This window comes from Nansenia antarctica, assembly GCF_963989245.1.
Source record: "Nansenia antarctica genome assembly, chromosome: 15".
Taxonomy (NCBI): Eukaryota; Metazoa; Chordata; class Actinopteri; order Argentiniformes; family Microstomatidae; genus Nansenia; species Nansenia antarctica.
Genome location: NC_137685.1, coordinates 7,733,203 through 7,747,570, shown reverse-complemented (window position 1 = coordinate 7,747,570; position 14,368 = coordinate 7,733,203). Strand labels below are relative to the sequence as shown.

Sequence of the window (14,368 nt, the reverse complement as noted above, 5' to 3'; positions counted from 1 at the left end):
AATAGATTCACTAGACTCTCGAGCCTGGAGATGAACTGGACGCGTCTGCTCTAGATAAACTCGCTGACCACCGCCCAGCAGCGCCTCTCTATAATAAGACCGTGGTCAAGTATCCGTTACACGCAATTCATGAGGGGGGCGGAGTCTAAACCCCCCCGGGGACTATAAAACCCGTCTCCCCTGAGTCCCGTACAACAGGAACGTCATCGGATCAACGTTTAGGACTTTTACTGACTTGTGGGAATAGCAGAAAACCGCCACCATGCCCTCCAAACCTGCCCCTATCAAGAAGGCAGCGGCCAAAGCGCCAGCGAAGAAGGTGGAAGTCGTCCCCGAGCCCGCTCCGGTGGTCGTGGAGGCTCCCCCAGTCGTGGAGGCCCCCCCTGCCCCCGTGGAGGCCCCCCCAGCAGAGGTTGCCCCCGTAGAGGCCGCTCCACCGGCCGAGGGAGAGGCGCCTCCAGCGGAGGGAGCTCCTGCCGCAGACGGTAATAATACATCATCTTTTTTTTTTTTTTTTTTTTTTGTGCTGTTGTAATTTATGTGTGTTTTTTAAATTGAAATAGTTGTTTTAAAATTTGTTTCAATTTTTTTTTACCTATTGTACTTGTAAAGCACTTTGACGTAAAGTGCTATAAAAATAAAGTTGTTATTATTATTATTATTATTATTATTATTATTATTATCAGCGGGGCCGTGAGTTAGTGGCGGCGTTAGGCTGCATCCTCCATGATCTTATTATAGGGTCATCTATCGACGGGTAATCCGGTGAAGTGCAGGGTATTCCTGCCTGTCTTGTTTCCCAACCCTTCTTGAGATGTTGGGTGGTGTACAGTGTTTGGCCGTGGCATACGGCAAGGATATGTTCACTTGCCGATAGGAATCGGCAAATACTCCACGTCTGCCCCCTTTGCTTGTGTTTTACGCAATTACGCGCAACGCGCTCTTTTACGCGCCTTCCAAAGCAAGTAGTAGATGTCATGCTCTATCTCGCTCCATCTCTCTATCTCCACGACTGTTGTGAATATTGGTAACATATCGATAAACGAAGTGTGCCAAGTCTTTACGCGTAGTGCGCACTGCACAGGCGCTGCACAGTGAGAGAGAGAGGGAGAGAGAGAGAGAAGCTGCTATCAGCTTATTCCAAACCTTGAACGTTCGCTCCACTTGAGCCAGATATGTGTAATGCATGCATCGCTATTCTATCATAATCCATTTACAATGGATTCTTTGCAGTGTTTGTTTACTGACAGAAATCTAGAATAGTATAGCTGTATATGTGTTTAACATATATATTAACATATAACATATTATATATGATCTATTGATGATGATCTATTGATATGATCTAATATGTTAATATTTTACATATGAAGCCACAGAACCCGCACCCGAGGCGCCGGTGGAGACACCCGCTGAACCTGCTGGTAACACCGATACATTAACCTTCTCAGCCAATCACCTAATCTAACAACTCACATGCAATATCAGATTAGCAGTCAATCATCTAACATCTAACATTTAATATCAGCCGCCGCTTCTGCCGAGGAAGCCCCAGAACCCGCACCCGAGGCGCCGGTGGAGACACCCGCTGAACCTGCTGGTAACACCGGAACCTTAACCTGCTCAGCCAATCACCTAATCTAACAACTCACATGCAATCTCAGATTAGCAGTCAATCATCTAACATCTTAACATTTAATATCAGCTGCTGCTGCTGCTGCCGAGGAACCCGCTCCAGAACCTGCCGCTGATGGCGAACCTCCCGCGGATGGTAGGCCTAACGCTTAACAACAACAACAACAACAACAATAACAATAACAACAACAACAACAACAACAACAACCGATGCCTGTCTTGATTATTTAATCCATTTTCCCAAACCTGCTTATCATGATTGACCTAACGTTGTTAGGTTGTTAGGTCATTAACTCAGGTGTTGTTCATTTTTAAACTTTTTTTTCTTCCTCGCAATCTTGTTTTAAATATTTAGCTGCTCCCGCTGCTGATGCTGCCGCTGCTGACGCTGCCGCTCCCGCTGCTGACGCTGAGGGTAACAGGCTTACACCTTACCTCCCCTGCTCCCCTGCTTACCTCCCCTGCTACACCCTCCCTCCACCCCCCTATTCACCATACCTCTCCACCCCCCTATTCACCCTACCTCTCCACCCCACCTACACCCTCCCATCCACCCCATACCTCCACCCCTCCACCCTACCTCCACCCCTCCGCCCCACCATCCAACCCCCATCCACCCCTCTATCCCTCCACCCCCCCTATCTATCCCCCTATATGCCACTCAAGAGTGTGATGTCAATCACCATGACACGGAGACCCTTACTGGCTAACAACACTAACTGAATCCTGTAACAACTCCATCGTTTTAGGGGCCCTGTGTCATTCAGCTGATGAGTTCATATCTAACATCCAAATCTAACATTTAACATTAGCCGCTGCCGCGCCCCCCGCTCCAGAGGACGCTGCTGCCCCCCCCGCCGCTGCCGAGCCAGAGGCCCCCGCTGATGGTAAACGGTCACCGATACACAGTCCCACCACCTCCACACCTGTCTGTCATGACATGTCCTGCCTGACATGTCCAGTCCTCTCTTCCCCCTGATGGGTTACTGTGTGTTTCTGTGTTGGGTTGAAACACACTAGTATGTTCCATGTTATACATACATGGTCCGTGCTGGATAAAACAGAGTAAGGTCTAGAGTTGTAATGGATACCGATACCGATGGATCACACTGCAACACTGCGTTACTCTAACCCTGACCTGCTTTCTCTCTCCGTGCTAACGTTTACATCAACGCATATTTCACATCAGGTGCAGCTGTCGAAGCTCCTCCCGCTGTAGAGGAACCACCCAAGGCGCCCACCCCTCCACCCCCTCCTCCCAAAGGTAAACCTGATTCTGATCTGAGGGACGCTCCTTCATATCAAACTTGGTCATTTACACAATATACATGTGGATACAATGTCATGAAATGCTTTAGGGTCGTCAACTCCTCAACAACGCAACAATCAAACGATACGAATATCAATTTGCAGTGCAATGTCATAATAAGAACAACACGAGCAAACGATAATAATAGAAAAACAGCGGCAATAGTGTAAAGTGTCATCAAAGTCATTGCAACTGTTCACATACACGAGTGCTTCTATGACTGTATTCATATGTGATAATAATATACACCATTTAGCTGACACTTTTATCCAAAGCAACTTACATTGCAATGAGTGCATACACCTTTCAGTATACATGGTCCCAGCAGGAATCAAACCCACAACCTTGGCATTAGTTAGCGCCATGCTTGACCAACTGAGCCACAGAGTACTGTGACTACCTGTCCTGGGGGGTCTCGGGGGTTGTACATTGTCTGAATGTTGTGACCTTAATCCTGGATGTTGTGACCCTGACCCTGGATGTTGCAGAGCCCACCAGCGAGCCCCTGGAGCTGGCCGTGGAGGACGTCAACGACACCTCCGTCACCATCTCCTGGAGGCCCCCTACCACCATCGGAGACGCCGGCCTGGATGGATACACCGTGGAGGTCTGCAAGGAAGGAGGTAAGTCCTGGGTCTTGCAGAGCCGGACTGGCCAGCTGAGCTAAGCTGCCACCGTAGTTGCTGAGACAGAGCTGGAAATATCTGAGCCAGCACAGTAGTAGTTTGGATCGGCCCTGTAATGGATTGGCCCTGTAAAAGCCCAGTATGGTGGGGGTCTGTAATGTGTAAAGCCCAGTATGATTAAGGTCTGTAATGTGTAAAGCCCAGTATGGTGGGGGTCTGTTGTGTGTAAAGCCTAGTATAGTTGGGGTATGTAGTGTGTAAAGCCCCTTGCACCTCTTAATGAGTTCATGCATATCTGATGTTGTGTAGTTTGGGTTAGAGGGAGTTAGAGTTAGTTCCAGTATGATATCTTCTGTAGTCTGTCCCTATAAGCTCTCAGTTCTGTCTGGTGGGGGTGACAGGTTGCATGTGGGGGTGACAGCTGTACATATCCAAACACTTCTAGACATAATTGCACTGTAATCTCGATAATGTAATGTAATGTTAGCTTCACTGGAGAGAGTACAACAATCTCAGCTCAATATTTTCCTCCACTTCGGACTCTTCGTACTCTTCGTAATGCCATATGCAGCCTTGCACCTTAGCCTTAGCAGGACATTGGCACTTTTATTAGCCCCTGGGAGCTGTCAGCTGCAGCTGTCCCAAGAGTGTCACCTCTACATTTATGTCCTGACTAACGTGACCCTATTAGGCCAGAGGCATGGTCCCTATTAGGGCAGAGGCATGGGGATGATGTGGAGGCTTTGAAAGCATGAAGAAGTTAACCTGATAATGGCCGGGTGTCAGACTGATGACTGGGGCTCATGGCCGCGTTGAGGAGTGGGGCTCCTGAATGGAGTTGTTCAAATTTAGTCTAATATAACCCTTCCTGCCTCTGTGAACATTGGGCCACAGTTAACCATGCTTATAGTACTCTCCTGTCTGTTATCCTCTGTGTGACTGTTCTATCGTGTGTGACTGTTCTATCCTGTGTGACTGTTCTATCCTCTGTTATAACTGTTATCCTCTGTTCTGACTGGTCTATCCTCTGTTATAACTGTTATTCTCTGTTCCGACTGGTTTATTTAAGCAATATCACACGAGAGGGAGTGTGTTATACTGAATATCAGCACGGCTGTGATTCGGTCGTAGGTACGAGGCCGCAGGCAACAACAGTTCTACAACAGTTCTACAGCGCGATTTATTAGTTAACAGTAATAAGCGACAACAGATTATGATTTGTTTGTTTATTTAATCATAAAAATAAACAAAAAGTAGTTCCGCAACTGAACTTCAAATAGACTGTTGCCTAGTAACCTGAACACAAACATGTAGTCTAATTAACGGTCATTTAGTAGAACATCTGTGCGGCGGAGTGATACATATAGTTAAAAGGCCCAGTGCTGTTATACTGTGTATCGTAACTCATGGAATGCCTCTTGTCCAATCAAATTACTTGGTCGGAACTAACTGTTGTATAATCTCTGTTATAACTGTTATCCTCTGTCCTGACTGTTCTATCCTCTGTCCTGACTGTTCTATCCTCTATCCTGACTGTTCTATCCTCTATCCTGACTGTTCTATCCTCTGTTATAACTGTTATTCTCTGTCCTGACTGGTCTATCCTCTGTCCCCCCAGCCAGTGATTGGAAGGCGGTAAACGAGGACCTGACTGTGTCCTGTCGCTACGTGGTGAAGAACCAGACGACCGGTGACCGCCTGCAGGTCCGTGTCGTGGCGGTGAACGCCGGAGGCCGCAGCCCCGCCGTCGCCCTGGCCGCACCCGTCCTGATCAAGGAAGTCATGGGTAAGTAGTGGCCCTGGTCCCCCCCTCTGAGCTGATGTCACATCAACACTGGTGCTTCTGCTGGTTCTGTTCACCAGGCAGAGGTGCAGTCAGGAGAATTGGGGCGGGGGGAGGGGGGTGGGGGTAACAGAGGTACTGTCAGGGGAGGTGGAGGGGAGGGGGGGGGTAACAGAGGTACTGCCAGGGGAGGTGGAGGTGGCGGGGAGGTAACAGAGGTACTGTCAGAGGAGGTGGAGGTGGGGGGGGGGTAACAGAGGTACTGTTAGGGGAGGTGGAGGGGAGGGGGGGGTAACAGAGGTACTGTCAGGGGAGGTGGGGGAGGGTAACAGGGGTACTGTTAGGGGAGGTGGAGGTGGGGGGGGGGACAGAGGTACTGTCAGGGGAGGTGGAGGGGGGGTGTGTAACAGAGGTACTATCAGAGGAGTCGGAGGTGGGGGGGGTAACAGAGGTACTGTCAGGGGAGGGGGGGGGGTAACAGTGGTACTGTCAGGGGAGAGGGGGGGGGGCATAACAGAGGCAGCAGCATGTCCAAACTGTATCGATCATAGAAATAGAATCTCAGCTCAGCAGCATGCCCATCTCACATGTCCTGGTGGGCATACAGCCCTGGGGCAGAGAGAAGGGGGCGGGGAGACGGGGGGGGGGGCTGCACTGTTACACGAACGAGCCTGTGGCCTTCACTCACCGGGGGTCCATGTTCTGAAGTGGTGTCCTCTTACGGTGCACTGTGCAGACTTGTCTGGTTGCACCCTCAGTGGTATTAAACCCTCACCACAGATATGGGGAGCAGATGCCTTGCAGGAGTCACCTGTCTGTCCCTGAGGCAGACACACACAGGAGAGGAGAGGTTGACTCCGATCCAAAACACAATCTTTCTTTTCTAATTCACATCCCATTGAATACGCTCCTCTGTGAGTGAATCAGTGGAAAAACGTTGGACTTGAACTTGAGGATTTTCTATTTTAGAAGCAAGTAGCCTTAGTGAAATAAAGAATATTATTAAAAAAAACTAATTAACTCACTTGAAATCACTTGAGTTTTGAAACGAGAATGGATTAGACACATGTAGCATTTGGAACTGCTTTACAGAGAGCGCTCATCAAATGAGCAATGTGTAAATGAGTTCTGGTCGTCGGGAATGGAAGATGAAACCTGAACCCAGAGGACCGCTTATGCAACCGCCCTGGCGGCGCCCCAAGAGAGGGAGACGACCTGGACGCGATGGCGGCGATGGCTGCCCCCCAAGAGAGGGAGTGAACCTGGGCCAGCGCTCGCTGTTAGCACTGTTAGCCCACCACAGGCACATCCCACAGTAATGGACGCTTCCTTACAAAGGACTAGCATGCTAACATGCTGAACAACTTCACCACAAAGCCCCTTGCGCAAATATCTGGGATGTGTCTGTCTATTAGCAGGGATTTCATCCGGAAGGCTTGGCATCCAGTTCAGTCCTCTGTCAGAATGCAGGCTGCAGAGGTGTCAAGCTGCTCCCCACTAGAGGGATGGCGACAAGTGTAATGTGGTGGCGGTGGGGGACGACACATTCCCAAGTGTTCCCTCTGCTGCCCTGGGAGAGGGGGAGGGGAGGGCGGGGGGGAGGTGGAGGTTGGGGACATTCTAAAGTGGTCCCTCTGCCCTGGGAGGGGGGAGGGGAGGGCGAGGGGAGGGAGGTGGAGGTGGGGGACATTCTAAAGTGGTCCCTCTGCCCTGGGAGGGGGGGGAGGGGAGGGCGGGGGGAGGGAGGTGGAGGTGGGGGACATTCTAAAGTGGTCCCTCTGCCCTGGGAGAGGGGGGAGGGGAGGGCGGGGGGGAGGTGGAGGTGGGGGGGGACATTCCAAAGTGGTCCCTTTTTGCTCTAGCCGGAGGGGAGGGGAAGACGAGGGGAGGGGTCGGGGGTCGGTCTAACTCGGGGTCTCAGATGTCACACCCAGGGACAGTTAGAGATCATCTGGTTATTTTAAAACATGCCACAGACTCTGACTGGCAGCATTCCCTCCTGACCCCGCCCCCCTGGGCAGCGAGGAGTGTCAAGTCGGGACACTCAGCAAAACACGTGTACCCTTCACATGGCCGTGCCTCCCTGGTTTTAGTGGGGTCTGTCCGTTGAGTGATGGCAGAACTGAAGCCAATAGGCTGTATCTGCCCTACAGAGCTGAACAACAGCAGCAGCACTGAAGCACCGTGACAGAACCTCTTTACACTGACAGGAAAGTGAACTAGTTCCTCTTTAGTTAGTAAATATCAGCCAATCAGAAATACGATGTGTTTGGGCAGCCTGATCTGGGATAATGGAGGGTTGGATTAGGGCTTTGGGTTAGTGTTGAGGGTGTGGTTAGGTGCTAGGGTTAGGAGTTAGGTTTGGGGCTGGGGTTAGGTTTGGGCCTAGGGTTAGGGGTTAGGTTTGTGGTTAGGGGTTAAGTTTGGGGCTAGGGCTAGGGGTTAGGGGTTAGGTTTTGGGCTAGGGTTAAGGTTGGGTTAGGGTTGGGGCTAGGGTTAGGGTTAGGTTCAGGGTTAGAGTCAGGGTCAGGATTAGGGTTCGAGTCAGGGTTAAGATTACTGTTGATCCCCACCTAACAAGAAATCTTCTGGAAGGGTCTCTGGAAGTTCAGTCATGTATAATCTTAATCCAATTAATATTTTCTTCTGTCTCATATTCATTTCTCCATGTGGGATGATAATGTTTATGCTTTACTTTTTCTTACTGTACATGTCTTTGAACCTTAAATTAATGCGCTTATTTGTAAACCCCCCCCCTCTCTGTAGATCGCCCCAAAATCCACATACCCCGCTCCCTCAGACAGAGGCATGTGGTGGAGGTCGGGCAGAAGGTCAACCTGGTCATCCCCTTCCACGTGAGTGGGTTAGGGTTAGTAATACTCTAGCAGCGTTAATACTCTAGCAGCATTAATACTCTAGCAGTGACTCTAGCAGCATTAATACTCTAGCAGTGACTCTAGCAGCGTTAATACTCTAGCAGTGACTCTAGCAGCATTAATACTCTAGCAGTGACTCTAGCAGCAGTAATACTCTAGCAGCATTAATACTCTAGCAGCATTAATACTCTAGCAGTGACTCTAGCAGCAGTAATACTCTAGCAGCATTAATACTCTAGCAGCATTAATACTCTAGCAGTGACTCTAGCAGCAGTAATACTCTAGCAGCGTTAATACTCTAGCAGCGTTAATACTCTAGCAGCGTTAATACTCTAGCAGCATTAATACTCTAGCAGCGTTAATACTCTAGCAGCAATAATACTCTAGCAGTGACTCTAGCAGCATTAATACTCTAGCAGTGACTCTAGCAGCATTAATACTCTAGCAGCATTAATACTCTAGCAGTGACTCTAGCAGCATTAATACTCTAGCAGCAGTAATACTCTAGCAGCAGTAATACTCTAGCAGTGACTCTAGCAGCGTTAATACTCTAGCAGCATTAATACTCTAGCAGCATTAATACTCTAGCAGTGACTCTAGCAGCATTAATACTCTAGCCGCATTAATACTCTAGCAGTGACTCTAGCAGCAGTAATACTCTAGCAGCATTAATACTCTAGCAGCATTAATACTCTAGCAGTGACTCTAGCAGCAGTAATACTCTAGCAGCAGTGATTCTAGCAGCATTAATACTCTAGCAGCATTAATACTCTAGCAGCATTAATAGTCTAGCAGTGACTAGCAGCATTAATACTCTAGCAGTGACTCTAGCAGCATTAATACTCTAGCAGCAGTAATACTCTAGCAGTGACTCTAGCCGCAGTAATACTCTAGCAGTGACTCTAGCAGCAGTAATACTCTAGCAGTGACTCTAGCCGCATTAATACTCTAGCAGTGACTCTAGCAGCAGTAACACTCTAGCAGCATTAATACTCTAGCAGCATTAATACTCTAGCAGTGATTCTAGCAGCATTAATACTCTAGCAGTGATTCTAGCAGCATTAATACTCTAGCAGTGATTCTAGCAGCATTAATACTCTAGCAGCATTAATACTCTAGCAGCAGTAATACTCTAGCAGTGACTCTAGCAGCAGTAATACTCTAGCAGCATTAATACTCTAGCAGTGACTCTAGCAGCATTAATACTCTAGCAGTGACTCTAGCAGCAGTAATACTCTAGCAGTGACTCTAGCAGCATTAATACTCTAGCAGTGACTCTAGCAGCATTAATACTCTAGCAGTGACTCTAGCAGCAGTAATACTCTAGCAGTGACTCTAGCAGCAGTAATACTCTAGCAGCATTAATACTCTAGCAGTGACTCTAGCAGCAGTAATACTCTAGCAGTGACTCTAGCAGCAGTAATACTCTAGCAGCAGTGACTCAATGATACAGTGATCATGACCATCATCATTATCCTCACTACCTGCTCTCTTCTTCTCTCCTCTCATCTCCTCTCCTTCCTCCCTCCCTCTCATCTCCTCCTTCTCCTCCCCCTCCTCTCCTCCATCTCATCTCCTCCCTCCCCCACCTCTCCTCCCCCTCTTTTCTCCTCCCTCTCCTCCTCCCCCTCACCCAGGGTAAGCCCAAGCCTTTGGTGACCTGGACTAAGGACGCAGAAGCCGTCGACACCAAGAGGGTGATGTTCCGTAACACCGAGGTGGACAGCATCATGTTCATCCGCCAGGCGGCGAGAGTCGACTCGGGCGTCTACGAGATGGGCGTGAAGGTGGAGAGCTTCGAGGACAAAGCCAGCATCATCCTCCAGGTCGTCGGTGAGTCCAACAGCGTAGCGGTCGATGTCTGTCGTGTTCTTGATCCCCTACAGAGGAGGTAGATTCCAACTTACCGTTCAAACTATGGTAATTAACTCCATGCCCTATTTGACTCATTTCCACCTAAAAACCAGACCAAAACTAAACCCGCTTATAACATTAGAAATATGATGATCAGAAGCAGGATGCCATTTGTATCTACCTGATAGGTACCTGATTTTGTGTGGATATGCTCAGATCATAGTTCAGAATAACATACTACACATGACACAAGGAGATAAAGTCAACAATAATCAAATTAATATTCAAATTAAAGCAGAATTTGGGCAAAATCGTGGGCCCGTGTTGCTTAAGAGGTTTAATAAATGTTGCTCACAAGCGGAGCTGGGAGTGTGATGGGATGTTGAGGTTTGACTTGTGCTGGGTCTGGGAGTGTGATGGGGTGTTGAGGTCTGACGTTTCCTGGGAGTGTTGAGGTCTGACGTGTGCTGGTTGGCTGTGTGTCCTCCAGAGCTGCCAGGCCCGCCTGCAGAGGTGAAGATCGCGGAGTGCTGGGGTTTCAACGTGGCCCTGGAGTGGACCGAGCCAGCGGACAAGGGCAACACCGTCATCACTGGCTACACCATCCAGAAGGCCGACAAGAAGACTGGGGTGAGGAGATAGTTGGTTTTGGATTCGTTATCGTTTTAATGTGTTTCTGATTTCTCTTATTGGGATAGAGGAGGGATAACATGCAAGATTATGTCAAGAGTCGGAATCGTGGGGGTGAGATCATCCTGGTCGTGGGGGGGGGGGGGACAGCCTTGGTCGTTGCTTCAGCAGCTGACGTATCCTCCTGTACTCTCTGTGAGCATGATAATACACTTTGTCTGTAGCGCTGAAGAGATATGTCTTGTGTGTGTGTGTGTGTGTGTGCATGTGCGTGTGTGTGTGTGTGTCTCCCACAGGACTGGTACACCGTAGTGGAGCATCTACACAGGCTAAACGCCACCATCCCCGACCTCATCATGGGAAACACCTACACGTTCCGTGTCTATGCTGAGAACAAGTGTGGAATCAGCGAAGAAGCTACTGTTACTAAGGACTCTGCCACCATCGTCAAGACTGGTGAGAACACCCTCTCTCTCTCTCTGTCTCCCTCATCCCTGTGTCTCCATCATCCCTGTGTCTCTGTCATCCCTGTGTCTCTGTCATCCCTGTGTCTCTATCATCCCTGTGTCTCTATCATCCCTGTGTGTCCATCATCCCTGTGTCTCCTTCATCCCGGTGTCCCTCATCCCTGTGTGTCCATCATCCCTGTCTCCCTCATCCCTGTGTCTCTATCATCCCTGTGTCTCTATCATCCCTGTGTGTCCATCATCCCTGTGTCTCCTTCATCCCGGTGTCCCTCATCCCTGTGTGTCCATCATCCCTGTCTCCCTCATCCCTGTGTCTCTATATCATCCCTGTCTCCCTCATCCCTGTGTCTCCATCATCCCTGTGTCTCTATCATCCCTGTGTCTCCCTCATCCCTGTGTCTCCCTCATCCCTGTCTCTGTCATCCCTGTGTCTCTGTCATCTCTGTCTCCCTCATCCCTGTGTCTCTATATCATCCCTGTGTTCCTCATCTCTGTCTCCCTCATCCCTGTGTCTCTATCATCCCTGTGTCTCCATCATCCTTGTCTCTATCATCCCTGTGTCTCTATATCATCCCTGTGTCTCTGTCATCCCTGTGTCTCTGTCATCCCGGTGTCTTCCTCATCCCTGTGTCTCTATATCATCCCTGTGTTCCTCATCCCTGTGTCTCTATCATCCCGGTGTCTCCCTCATCCCTGTCTCTGTCATCCTCCAGCTATCGAGTACAAGCCTGTCGAGTACAAGGAGCACGACTACAGCGAGGCTCCCAAGTTCACCACCACCCTGACTGACAGAGCCACCACCGTGGGCTACAGCATCAAGCTGCTCTGCTCCGTCAGAGGCTTCCCCAAGGTAGGGTACAACCTAGCCCTATCCCTAATCCTAATCCTAACCCTATCCCTAGCCCTAATCCTAGCCCTAACCCTGCTGGTGGCGCTAGAATGATGACCCCGACATCAACCAATGACAGCACCCCACCTCGACTCTCCCTACCAGTCAACACACACACACCTACATACACACACACACACCTACAGTACAGCATGCTGGCTGATTAGCATTTCATGTGTAGGTTAAGCTAGCTGACCCGTCCTGACATAAACAGTAGATTGATTGCGAGAAGCACAGATCAGGACACCTGCCAGAGACCGCTGTCTACTGTTCACTACCTCCACCAGCCTCCCCTGGTGTTCTACCTCCCCCAGCCTCCCCTGGTGTTCTACCTCCACCAGCCTCCCCTGGTGTTCTACCTCCCCCAGCCTCCCCTGGTGTTCTACCTCCCCCAGCCTCCCCTGGTGTTCGACCTCCACCAGCCTCCCCTGGTGTTCTACCTCCACCAGCCTCCCCTGGTGTTCTACCTCCCCCAGCCTCCCCTGGTCAGAGGGGTTACCCAGGAACAAGACAGATGTAATCATGTAATCCATAGAGATGTAATCCATTGAATCTGCTGCATGGATGCAGCGTGGATGACACAAGGCTTCCTCCAACTAAACAAGAACAAAACAGAGAAAATGGTATTCGGTGCACCTGACAAAAGATCGAAAGTCAGTGAAAAACTTGATTCTCTCTCTCTTCGTCAGAAATCTTGGTGTAATTCTAGACTCCGATTTAAACTTCAACAGCCACATAAACTTGATAACTAAATCAGCCTACTATCACCCGAAAAACATAACAAGAATGAGAGGTCTCATGTCCAAGCAAGACCTTGAAAAACTCATCTATGCATTTGTTTAGAGTAGACTTGATTATTGTAATGGTCTACTAACAGGCCTATCTAAAGGAGCTGTTCGTAAATTGCAGCTCATCCTAAATGCCACTGCTAGGGTCCTAACAAAAACAAAGAAGTTTGAACATATTACACCAATCCTGAGATCTCTACACTGGCTACCAGTCTCTCAGAGAATGTAATTCAAAATACTCCTAATTGCATAAAAATCACAAAATGGATCAGATCTCCTCTCACCCTTTATTCCAGCAAGGCCCCTCAGGTCAGCTGAGACTAATCAGCTAATCATTCCAAGAGTGAAAACAAAACACGGTAAGGCAGCATTCAGTCACTCTGCCGCATGCTCCTGGAACAAACTCCCTGAAGAAATCAAACAGGCCCAAACCCTACAAATATTTAAAACTAAACTAAAAATGTTTGGAGCAGTTATGATTAAACACTAACACTCTATCTATGTCTTTTTATCCATAAACTATTATCTTATTAAATGTTTTATTTATTTAATTATTTTATCTGCAGCAATTATGAGTTAAGCTGAAACATGCTGAATGATCCATAATCCAAGTGCTGTAAATTCACTGTAAATATAGGCTAAACATGTCATTGTACCCTGCGATCTCACACGCCGTATCGGGATATAATAATACTTTCCTCTATATATTCGTATTCATTGTCTTATTATCTTGTTAAATGTTTACCTATGTATTTTCTCTATATATTTATCTATTCTTGTTCTTCTATTTTTATTTTTTTACTATTCTCCTTTTTCTGTATTCTTTAATGCTATATGTAAATCACTTTGAATTGCCCCTGTTGTATGCAATGTGCAAAACGTCCATGCATTGCCTTGCAGCAGACTGAATCCTGTCATTCCTTGTTTCATTACAGCCCAGGATTGAATGGACAAAGAACAAGCTGCCTATTAACAACGACCCCAGATACCGGATGCTGTGCACCCAGGGCATCTGCTCCCTGGAGATCCGCAAGCCCGGAAACTTTGACGGAGGAGTGTTCGTCTGCAAGGCTATCAACGCCCTGGGCAACGACGTGGTCACCTGCAAACTGGAGATCAAACGTCAGTAGGAATCATGATGATGATGATAGCCTGTGGTTACTATGTGGTTACTATGTGGTTACTATGTGGTTACTGTGTGGTCACTATGTAGAGGAGAGTGTAGATTTGATTGGTCTATGATTACTAAGTCATGTGTCTTCCCTTCAACAGAGCCCACAGGTCCAGACGCAGACAAAGACGAGGAGTAGGTCGCTATGCATCCAGGTCAGTCCCCTGTTGATTTACAACAAACAATAGACTTTGAATATAGTCTAACTGGAGTTAGTTATAATGTAGATATTTTATTATCATTTAGTAAAAAAAACATTATACATTAAACAACATCATTGATAAATTCCAATGATAAAAGTTGAGCATTCCTTGCCAAAAAGTAGTTCTGTGAATCTATT

The 14,368-nt window shown here is 48.3% G+C and overlaps 1 protein-coding gene across 1 annotated transcript; it reads left to right on the top strand.

The window, feature by feature from the left end:
• Window positions 1-262: 262 nt before the first annotated feature.
• LOC308170958 (myosin-binding protein H-like) lies at window positions 263-14,167 on the top strand (the record flags this gene model as incomplete). The annotated part of the gene is made up of 12 exons (XM_080545812.1): window positions 263-485; window positions 2,472-2,522; window positions 2,825-2,899; window positions 3,433-3,567; window positions 5,189-5,356; window positions 8,120-8,208; window positions 9,867-10,062; window positions 10,574-10,713; window positions 11,010-11,169; window positions 11,894-12,030; window positions 13,793-13,979; window positions 14,130-14,167. The coding sequence occupies 12 exons, from the start codon at window positions 263-265 to the stop codon at window positions 14,165-14,167; spliced, it is 1,599 nt and encodes a 532-aa protein (XP_080401938.1).
• Window positions 14,168-14,368: the final 201 nt, after the last annotated feature.